At 41.3% G+C, this 11339-nt stretch overlaps 1 protein-coding gene and 1 pseudogene across 1 annotated transcript; both read left to right on the top strand.

Moving 5' to 3' along the window:
- Nucleotides 1-358: 358 nt before the first annotated feature.
- On the top strand, nucleotides 359-11280 carry CMTM2 (CKLF like MARVEL transmembrane domain containing 2). Its single transcript, XM_039888888.1, has 4 exons — nucleotides 359-836; nucleotides 959-1117; nucleotides 10370-10471; nucleotides 10920-11280. The coding sequence occupies exons 1-4, from the start codon at nucleotides 597-599 to the stop codon at nucleotides 11196-11198; spliced, it is 780 nt and encodes a 259-aa protein (XP_039744822.1). The 5' UTR covers nucleotides 359-596; the 3' UTR covers nucleotides 11199-11280.
- LOC120623173 (uncharacterized) lies at nucleotides 4241-4359 on the top strand (annotated as a pseudogene).
- Nucleotides 11281-11339: the final 59 nt, after the last annotated feature.

Genomic DNA, 11339 nt, shown 5'->3' on the forward strand with positions numbered 1-11339 from the left:
ACCACTGAGCTCACATGCTGTCACCCATTTCCGCCCACGTGTGATCATAAAATCAGGGCTGCTAAGTTGGGAACACTTCTGCTTCCACGTGTTGCCTTGTGTAAAAGCGAGTTACATTTTCCTGCACAAGCCAGTGCACCCGTGGGGCGCTGGGCATGGCTGTCCCAGGAAGCCGCAGTGAGGACCTTGACCCCGCCCTGGTTCCAGCAGACCAGGCCTGAAGGCGGGAACCAGGACTAGAGACCTAGGGCCACCCTGTGAGGCCACACTAGACCATGAGGGGAGCTCCATGCAGAGGTGGGGCCAGGTGGTAGGCCTGGAGGTGGGGCAGGGCTCCTGCGTTGAGGGGTGGGGCTGACATAGGGGCTGCAGGGTCTTCACTGGGAGCGGGGCCGGCCCTGTGTGGAGGTGACATGCGCGGTAACAAAGGGCGCGTGGAGAGGGCACCAGGCGTTGGCTTTGCTGGTCTTGGCCGTTGGGTGAGTGCGGCCTCTGAGCAAGTCAGTTAGCACCAGGCTGGCTCAGAGGCCAGGCCTGTCCGAGGACAGCAGAAGAGATTGGGCAGGCCGCGAGAAGCTGAGAATATCCACGTAAAGATGGCAGACAAAGGCAAAAAGGACAAAGGAGGGGCGGCCGCACCGGCAGCGCCCCCTCCAGCCGCCAAACCCACAGAGGACGATGCTGAGGAAGAGAAAGAGAAGAAGCCATCAAAGTCCCAGCAGCCCAAGGATGAAGTGGGCACGAGGAAGGGGTGTCGCCGCTACCTGTGGGAATTCAAGGACAGCAATAGACAGTTCTGGGTTATGGGGCACGCCGTGGTCAAGCTCTTCAGCGTGGTAAGTTGGCCCGGTATCCCTGCGCAGGGCCCGAAGGACAAGGAGAGGGAGGAGTGACCTCAGAGGGGCTCCGGAGTCAGTGAGAGCCCTTTGCCATGGCTCAGGTGCATGTCTCCCTGCAGGGCTGCCTCATAGCTGCGATGATCATGTTCACGGGGACCGCCATACACCCCCTCCTGACACTCATCGTCACCATGGAGATATCCATCTTCTCCTTCTTCTTCACTGTCTACACCCTCGCCATTCAGAGATACATGCCTTTCATCCTGTGGCCCGTATCTGTAAGTGAGGGGCAGTGAGGAGTGCGGGAGGCCTGTGTGTGTTCAAGTCTGTAAACAGAGAGACACAACTCACCACTCATATTTGCACTATTGCATGGGCTCAGCACTTTCTGTGGGACTGGAGCAGGTAGAAAAGGCTCCAGAAAAGCCCAGCTGGGGGGCAGGGGCCTCTTACCCACCAGGTGGTCAAACTAAGTGGTCATTGCTTTCCTGAGGGTTTACTCTCCTTGTGGGGAGGGGAGATGTAGCAACGAGCTGTTTCTCCCAACCCCTGTGCCAGCTCATACCTGACTGGGGAGATCACCCCAGAAGGTACTCCACCCCCAGAATTTGAAGAATAAAAACAATCTTCCCATAAATCAGTAAGATAAAATGAGAATTATAAAAAAAAAAAAATCACTTCTAAAGCAGCCTTAGATCTCCAGTGACTATCCTAGTCAAGGATGTTCCTCCCAGAAAGATGTTCAGCCCAAAGCAGTTGTCTGTTGCGATGGGGCTGGGCAAATTATCCAATCACTCCTATCCTCTGTTTCTTTATCCCTAACGGGAGAACAGCAATATTCTCTCTTGGGATTGTTCCTGAGGAGTGAATATGTAAAGTGCTTGATGATGTCCTGAGGATACATGGACTTGAACCCCTGACCACTGCCTGTGTAATCACATAGCACACCAACCTAACTCCCATGCAACCCAAGGCCCCTTGTTCACTGCACATTCACAGCATGCCTCCAGTCTTATGCTCACTGGTTCACTCACTTTACACAAGAAATAGGCTCTAAATGGCCAAGTAACTTGCCCCCAGGTAACTCAGCTAATAAGTGTCAGAAAAAGGATTCAAACCCAGCTTTGTCAGTAGAGTCTGAGTCCTAAACTGAATTCTGTCTTGCCTCCTTGTTAAAAGCTATTAGCGTTCAGGGATCCACAGGTCTTGGTGGGGTATGTGAGGATCCCCAGTATAGGGAGAAAGAAGAGGGCCAAATAAGACTCTTGGGAAAGGGATAAGCAGAAAAAAAAGTAAAGAGACAGGCAGAGGACAAGTTCCCAGCCAAGGAGCTTGAGAGAAAATACTTTTAGTTCCAGCAAAATGAAAAATCAATGAATCCCGAAAATCCTCCTGCTGCACATACCTAAACTACCAGAGGAATTGTAAATACTATTGCTTTAACTAAATGGTTGAGCTGGCACAAAAGAGGGAAAAACACACATGTGCCAGAAATGGAAAACAGGAGCCGTGATCAAATAAACCTCTGAAGTGTGGGTAGGAATGGCCCATGAGGTGATGAGGCCTTGGTCCCAAGCAAAGTGGGGATTTAGAACTGAGAACCCTGCATAAAGCCAGCACCCTGCATAGTCTACATCCTTAGGAAAAAGAACAGAGGAGATACCTTTTCCCCACACAGAGGAACAAGAAAGCATGTTCACCTCCACCTGAGCTCTGAGTGGAAAAAGCAAAGACTGCCTTGAGAAAGAGGAAACTGGAGCTTGGACTTTAATGCAGATTTGGTTTGAATGTTTACTATCTTCAGCCTAGAAATCTTCATGCAGCCTAGAAAGTGTAATGCCTTGAAATTAGCATAAAAAATGGATTCCAATTTGATGATATTCTGATGATATCCATGAGATTCCTGACAGAAACAAATGCAAAATCACAATCAACGCATAAAATATTCTCACAGGGAGGATATGGTGCAGGGAGCCTTATCAAGATGAACTCACAGTTCAAAACTACAAAACACCTGCTTTTAAAATCCTTGTGACTAAGAATCAGCAGACATAACAAATGGGAGGATTAGAACCCTGAAAATATAAGATAATAGAAGAGCTGTCTGAAAATAGTAAGAAATATACTTAAAATTATTAAAGACAAAAATAAGAGCCCTGAGAAGAGAATAACGCATTATGAGGACAGAATAGATAGATCTTTCTTAAAGTACAAAATGTCTAAAATTAAACATATAGTTATTGAAATAAAAGTGTCAATAAATGGGTTAAAAAGCATGTCAGACAAAGGTGGGAAAATTACCCAGAACACAGCATTGAGAAATAAAGAGAGAAAATATGAAAGAAGTTGAGACAGAGACTATGGTATGAGAAAGTCCATCATAAACCGAATAGGAGTTCCAGAAGAAGAGACTCAAGAGAATGGAGGGGAGAAAATATCTGAAGTGATAATGACTGAGAATCCTCCAGATTTAATGAGTGACATCACTAAAAATGGCAGAGTAAGGAACTCCAAAACTCTGTCCCTCCATTAAAAGCAATGATTAGGTGTCAAAACTATCAGAATCAACTTTTTCAGAACTCTGGAATCTAATAAAAAAGAAACTTACAGTAACCAGGGGAATGCTTAATGAAGAAATAAGCTGTTGAATTTTGGTAAGAGAACATTGTGGCACTTTAACTTATGTGGCTGTCAACTCTCACTCCCCAGCTTCTCAGTGGCCATGAAGATGACAGCCCCCATTCTTTGCTGGTAGCAGAGGGAACAATACAGACCTTGTTCTCAAAGAATTGTGTGTATTGGCCGATCTGGTGGCCCCCTGAGGAGCTGGCCCATGGACTTGCCTTTGTTTCACCTGCTTCAGAGCTTTCTCAGGACTAAAGCAGCCTCATGGACAACGTTTGTCAAAAGCATTTAAAGGTAAATATACTAACCACAGCCTCCTGGGCCAAGAGAAAACGGATGAGGCAAGCAGTAGAAAGACCAGAAATTTAGGAAGGAAGAGGTTGGGGAAGGAAATACATGGGAGAATAAGAGTTCTGAAAAGGTTCCAGATATACCAGGGACTCTAGAGGGTCAAACACATGCCCAGGGCTGGACGAATGCTCAGAAAAGACCCTAAGCTTTCACGTCTGGCTGACCTTTAGGCTCCGCACAAGTAGCATGTGAAAACTAAGAGTTGCAAACAGCCTGGACATGTACTGAAGAAGTGCCCCAACACAGAGCCAATCTGCAAAGACCGGCGAAGTATTTCTGTTTGTTTGTTTGTTTGTTTCCATATATTTCAGGAAATCTCTGTCAAATCACTACCTGACCATTAAGCTAATGAAACAGAGACTTCAATGACCACAGGAGAGGAAGAATATAGTCTTTCAAAAAATAGTTTAGAAAGTCACTGAACAGTCTACGGCCATGCTACCCTGAACAAGCCCGATTCCATCTGATCTCGGAAGCTAAGCAGGATTGGGCCTGGTTAGTACTTGGATGGGAGACCACCTAGAAAGAGCAGGTGCTATAGGCATAAAAAATTTTTAAAAAAAGGGATTGTAAGCTGACAAGTTCCTTGCAATCTCTGAAGTCAACCAAGGGTTGCCTTGCCTGAAAAATAAAAAAATTAAAAAATTTAAAAAAGTTTAAAAAAAGAAAGTCACTAAACATACAAATGACTACAACTCACAACAAGCAGCAACAACAGACCTGGGGAGGAGGGAGAATCTGATTTTCAGAGTAACTACATTACTCAACATGCGGAGCCCCGAAAGGAGAAGAGAGAGAAAGGAGCAGAAAGAATATTTGAAGAAATAATAGCCAAATATTTTCCAAATTTGATAAAAGATATGACTCTACACATCCAAAAAGTACCAAAGCAATCCACAGAGACACATTATAATCAAACTGTCTAAAGACAAAGGGAAAGTCTCAAGAGAGAAGTAACTCTTCTTGTACAAGGGACCCTTAATAAGATTAACAGTCAATTTCTCATCAGAAACCACGGAAGCCTGAGGCAGTGCAATGATGTAAAGTCCTGAAAAAAAAAAACAAAAAACTTTTGACCAAGAATTCTATCCTTCAAATGTGCTGTTATGAATTGAATTGTGTTCCCCTAAGCTGTGTTGAGATCCTAGCTCCCAGTACCTGTGAATGTGATCTTATTTGGAAATAAGGTCGTTACAGATGATCAAGTTAAGATGAGGTGATTAGAGTGGGCCCTAATCTAATATGACTATGTCTGGACACAGACAGACATATACAAGAAGATGATGTAAAGAGATACAGGGAGAAGATAGGAAGGTGAGACAAGCCAAGGAATGCCCGAAGCTAGAAGAGAGGCCTGGAACATCTTTCACTACCAACTTCAGAGGGAGAATGGCCCTGCCAGCACCTTGATTTTGGACCTCTGGCCTCCAGAACTGTGAGACAATAAATTTACGTTGTTCTAAGCCACCCAGTTAGTGGTACTTTGTTATAGGAACTGCAGGAAATGGATATAATATCTTTCAAAATTGAAATTATCCTTCAAAAATTAAGGAGAAATGAAGACATTCTTGGATAAACAAAAGTTGAGAGAGTTTGTAGCTAGTAGACATGCTCTATGAGAAATGCTAAAGGGAGACCTCGTCAAAATGAGAGGCCTCTAGACAGTAACCTGAAGTCAAAAAAATAAAGACCACCAGTAAAGGTAACAACATAGGTAAATATAAAAACCAGTATTACTGCATTTTTGGTTTGTAACTCCTGTTTTCTAGCATGATTTAAAAGACAAAGGAATAAAACAATAATTACAAATCTATGTTAATGGGTCATAATGTATAAAAATATAATTTGTGACAATAACAGGAAGAGATATTGTATACTATTGGAGCTAACTTGGTATCAATTCAAACTAGATTGTTACACATTAGTAATTGCAACCCCAAGGTAACCATAAGAAATTAACATATATGTGGAAAACAGAACACAGTAAAATTGGTACAATACAAAAATTTAAACACAAAAGAAGGCAATAATGGAGGAACTGAGGAATGAAAAGATATGACACATAGAAAATAGCAAAATTACGGAAATAAGTCCTTAGCAGTAATTATTTTTAATGTGCACGGATTAAACTCTCCAATCAAAAGGCAAAGATTGTTACAATAGATTTTTTTTTAAAAAACTATGATCTTACTATATGAGGATCACAAGAGACTCACTTTAGATTCAAAGCTACAAATAGGTTGAAAGTGAAAATGTAGAAAGATACTCGATGCAAAAAGTTACCAAAAAAGAGCTGAGGAGGCAATATCAATACCAGATTTAATGAAAGATGAATTCTCAGAGGTACCAAGAAGAATATATAAAAACAAAAGTACAACTAGATATGTCATCGAGGCACTGCTGATCACCAAAGGAAAACTTAAAATCAAACCAAGAGATAAGACAATTGAAAAAATATATATTAGACTGAAAATCATAGTTTTCAACAGCAATGACAGTGGCCAAAAAGTAAAAGAACAACCTCTTTAAAGGGCTGAAGTGGAAAGAATAAAATAAAGACACTTTTAGAAATTAATCAGTAAACTTTAACTAAATCCCCGTGTGGAGGGCAGGGGGTAAATTTAATGTTTTCCTAAACATATGGGGATTTAGTCATATGCAATATTTGCAAATACTACCTGTAGAATGCAGCTAAAAAATTCAGATTCAAATCTAGGTAATTAGAAAAGACTGAAAATTAACAGTTTGAGTGTCTTATCTCAAAACAAAACAATGGGATTAAGAAGGCAATGCCAAAGACAAGAGCTAAATAAAATAGGAAACAAAGATCCAAAGTAAGGACTAATAAAACCTAATAAAACCAAATATCTAATTTTTTGAAAGGACTAATAGACAGACTTCAAGTGTTTTTCAAGTTCTTTTTGTTTTAAAGAAAGAAGAAACAGAATATTAGTATAAAGATCAAGAACTTTTAAAAATCACAGGGAAAATATAAACTTGTATACTAATAAACTGGGACGTTTAGATAGTTAATAACCTCGAAAAAAATAAATTACAAAAATTAACTCAAAAAGAAATAGAAAAACAGGTTATCGAATAACTCATCTACGTTTTCATCTGGCATTTGTTTAATTTTTATTCATTTGGCGTCATTTTGGTATACAGTGTGAACCATGGCTCCAGCTTTATTCTGATGGCCATCTCGTTATTTCACCTTATCACTTGATTTATTCATTTATTGAATAGTGTATCTTTTCCCCACTGATTTTAAATGGCATTTTTGTTAAACGCTAAATCTCATATGCAAGGTTCATTTCTGGACTTTATATTCAATTTCATTGGTCTGTCCCTTTTTTCCCCTTTTTTTTTTTTAAGGCTTTATAATATGTTGTACTATCTGGTGGGGCTTTGATCTTAAAACCGGACATTATAAGGAAAATAAACTATAGGCCTATTTCATTTGAATGTAGCCATAAAAATCCTCAATAAAATATTAGCAAACTGAATCCAGCACTATATAAGCAAGCAATACATCATGATCAAGCGGGGTATGTGCCAAGAATGTAAAGATGGTTTAGTTTTCAAAATTCAATTAATATACTTCACCATCTTCTATTTAAAGGAGAAAAGCATTTCATAAGCTGCTGAAAAACTATTTAGTATTCAATACTTTTTAGAAAACTCTTAGCAAACTAGGAAAAAGAGATCTTCCTTATCTTAATGATAGATATCTACCCAAATGTACAATAAATATTTCATTTCATGCTAAAACTTTAAAATCATTTCCTTACAGATGCTTACTATCCCCATTTGTATTCAACATTCTTCTGGAGATCTTAGCCCATACAATGTGACAAGAAAAATAAAAGGTATACATAGATTGGGAAGAGAAGAAAATTTAGCATTACTCACAGATAATATGATTCGCTACACAGAAAAGTCAAGAGAATCTACAGTAAAATTATTGGAACTGATTAGAGTTCCAAAAGGCTACTAGAGACCAAAACAATAGTTTTCCTGAATATCAGCAACAAATAAGAAAATGTGGCTTTTCAAAAACAAACATTTAAAACAATATCAAACTACAAGGTATCTGAGACAAAACCTGCTCAAAGATATGTATGACTTTATATAGAGGTTATATCATTTTATTAATGGATATAAAAGAAAAACCTAAACAAATGGAGAAATATACCACATTCACAGACGTAAAGAGTTACTGTCATAAAGATGGCACTTTAATTCCAAAGTAATCTATAAATTAAATGAAATTTCAACCTAACAGGTTGTTCATAGAACTTTTACTAAAATTCTTATGGAAGAATAAAAAGAATTACAAGAATGGATTCGCCTAACGATATATCAGAATTACTGCAAAGCTTTGGTACTAGCTCAGGGTTTGACGAAAAGACTAATGGAATTGTTATAGATTGAAAATGTACCCCCAAAATTTGTATGCTGAAAATCCTAACCCCCAGTATGGCTGTATTTGCAGATGTAGAGTAGTGATTAAGATAAAATGAGGTCATAAGGGTGGGGTCCTGATCCAACAGGATTAGTGTCCCTATAAGAAAAGACAACAGAGAGCTCTCTCTCCCTCTCTTCCTCTCTCTCCTTCCTCCCCTCATCTTGTACAGCATGGAAAGGCCATGTGAGGACATAGAGAGAAGGCAGCCATCCGCAAACCAGGAAGAGAGCCCTTATCAGAAATTGAATTCGATGGCACCTTGTTCATGGACTTCTAGCCTCCAGAACCGTGAGAAAATAAATGTCTGTTGTTTAAGCCACCCAATCTGTGGTATTTTGTTATGGCAGTCTGGGCAGACTAAGGAATAAAAAAAAGAACTCAGAAAAACATGCCTAAAACATGTTTTAAAAAATGCTTCATTAGTAAATTTTCAATGACCTGAAAATTTAAAACAACAGTGAGGTACCATTTTGACTCTTCAGATTGGCAAAAATAAATAAACCTGGTAATCCTGAGTGTTGGCAAGGACATGGGAATGGAAGCCCCTAAACACTGCTGGTGTGAGCAGAAAATGGCTCAGGCACTTTAGAGAGAAACTGGGCAATACCTAGCCAAGGAGAAGATGTACACAGGAAGCACAGACAAGAGTGTTCGCTGTAGCAGAGTCTGCAGTAATTTCCTAAAAAGTAGGCACAACCTAATGTCTCTAGTTTGGTTTATTCATACAGTGGAACACATCAGTTAAAATTAATGAATTCAATCTATGGCTTCTCAAAATGGATAAATCTCAAAAAACTTTATTGTTTAAAATGCAAGTGCTAGAAGATAGGATAGCTTTTCTTTAAAATGTTTGAAACACAAAATAGTATGTATTGTTTACGACTATATAATAATATGGAGGAAAAGACTCACACACGCTTGGGAAAACTGCCCGTCAACTTCCTATGTTATGGTCGTCTCGGGGAGAGGGACAGGAAGAGGGGTGGAATGGTGAGACTGTACCCACTCCACGGTTTTACTTCTGGGTTTTCGTTGTTGTTGTTGTTTTTTAAAAAAGACCACAAGCAAATATTACAAGACATTAACATCTGTTTAATCTCAGAGGTTCACGGCTGGTGGAGGTGGTCACGGGGATGGGATATTTTATTATTTCTGTATGTTTGAAATGTAATAAAATTCAAAACATTGAAAAGGCCTGAGACAAAGTGTTCCAGGAAGGACAATCTGCAGAAAATGGCAGGCTAGAAACCTAGGGGAAGGGTGGGCATCAACCAGGGCTGCAAGGTTGGCTACTGCCCACAGGATTAAGGGGTGCACAAGCTGGGGAAGCAGCTTGCTGTGGCCATGGTTTGGCCAACTCTGTGAAATTTGGCTGTGCCAGGGAGTGGTGGTGGGTGGTACCTGAGGAGAGGGCAGCACAGAAGGCAGCCCTTTTGTCCAGTCTAGGAATATGCGGACCTTGTCAGTAGGCTAATGGGAAACAAATATGGGGGAAGGGCGAGACTGAGCCACAGGGATGGGAAAGAGGTTAGATGATGGAGGAGATGGTGCTTCCTTGCAAAGAGGGGAGGAGGTTTAGGGGTTAAGGTAGGGGTTGGGGGACGGCAGGGGATGAAGGTGCAGCTTCCAGGCTCCCAGTGAGAGGGCCAGAGTCCAACAGAGCCTCCTGCCAGCTACAGCCTGCCTGGGACCCAGAGAGGAAGCTGGTCCTGAGAGGAGAAAGCTGATTGGGGTGGCACTCAGGAGGGGCGTCATTAAGTTGGATAGTTGTACATTTATTTCAATGAATATTGGAGGGGTAAAAAACCAACCAGCCATTAAATCACCTCTTTTGGAGAATCACAGACACGATGGTAGCGGAGAGAGCCAGAAAAGGCAGTTAAGTATCCTGGGCTTTGAGTCTCGACTCAAAAAGGCTCAGCTGAGGAGATAAAGGTATGTCCGCCTAACTCTGGTGTATATTTACCTTCAGGCAAAAGTTTGAAAGCCAGTCCCTCTGGAGGAAGCGATGCCAGGCCGGGTGTTGATTGTGGGGGGACGGGGCTCGGCGCCTTTTTAGGCTGACTCGTCTCTCCCATGCTTTCAGGATCTTCTCAATGACCTGTTCGCCACTGTTTTCCTGGTGGGGGCTGTGGTCTTTGCCGTGAAAAGTCGACAGACCATGCCAATGAACTACTTTATTGCTGTGGTGAGCCTTTCACGTTGGGCTGTTTATTTGCTCAGAAATCACCTCTTTTGGAGAATGGGTGTTTTCCCCAGGTTTGAAGGGCAGGACTTCTTTTCTTTTTCACAGAATCTTGGGATCCAAGCAACGTTTAAAAGTAAAGCTGATAAACGTTTCCAGTGGAGAAGCCATTTTAAAAAAGATGATGTCCAGAGAGCCAGCCAAGCTAATGGCTTCCTCCTCATAGCTACTGACCCTGAAGCAAAGCACCCACCCAGGCTAGGTTTAAAGAAAGAGGCAGTGGGATGACAGGATGGTGGGGGTGGGGAAGTTCAGAGCCTCTCAAGTCTAGCAGTTTGAGGGGGAAAGGGGCTATGTTTAACAGCATCCATTGACAAATTAGAAACCAGGGAGGAAATGTGCCAACTTCGGCATGAAAAGTTAAAGTAAGGAGGCTCCTTCTGTTTTCCAGATCCTTATTGGTGTGGCTGGATTTTTTGCTTTCATCGATATATTCCTTCAAAGAAAACACTTCAAAGGCAAGAGGATCAAAAAGAATGTGCTGGTTCCTCCTGTGAGAAAGGAACAAGTAAAGGAAAAGGAGGTTGAAAAGCCAAAAGAAGAGGGAAAACCACCAGCAGGAGAAAAGACAAAGGAAGGAGAAAAGACAAAAGAAGCAGAAAAGCCTAAGGACGCAGAAAAGCCTAAGGACGCAGAAAAACCTAAGGGGAAGAAGGGAGGCAAGAAATGAGGTGACGGAGATGTCTGTTGTCAGAAATGGCAGTGTATTTTACAACGAAACAGTTCCACTGTCTTCTTTGTCAATGGTTTTCTTTTCCATTTTAATAACAACCTTTGCTTGAAAAAGAAATGCCTCTTTAAATGGATTTTA

This window comes from Pteropus medius, unplaced genomic scaffold (assembly GCF_902729225.1).
Source record: "Pteropus medius unplaced genomic scaffold, Ma_sr-lr_union100, whole genome shotgun sequence".
NCBI classification, from domain to species: domain Eukaryota; kingdom Metazoa; phylum Chordata; class Mammalia; order Chiroptera; family Pteropodidae; genus Pteropus; species Pteropus medius.

What these genes read in the sequence shown, in the direction of transcription:
- CMTM2 (XM_039888888.1), top strand. Translation starts at nt 597, where the DNA reads ATGGCAGACAAAGGCAAAAAGGACAAAGGAGGGGCGGCCGCACCGGCA. An exon ending in TGGTCAAGCTCTTCAGCGTG is followed by an intron (nt 837 to 958) that starts GTAAGTTGGCCC and finishes GTCTCCCTGCAG; the next exon opens with GGCTGCCTCATAGCTGCGAT. An exon ending in TGAACTACTTTATTGCTGTG is followed by an intron (nt 10,472 to 10,919) that starts GTGAGCCTTTCA and finishes TCTGTTTTCCAG; the next exon opens with ATCCTTATTGGTGTGGCTGG.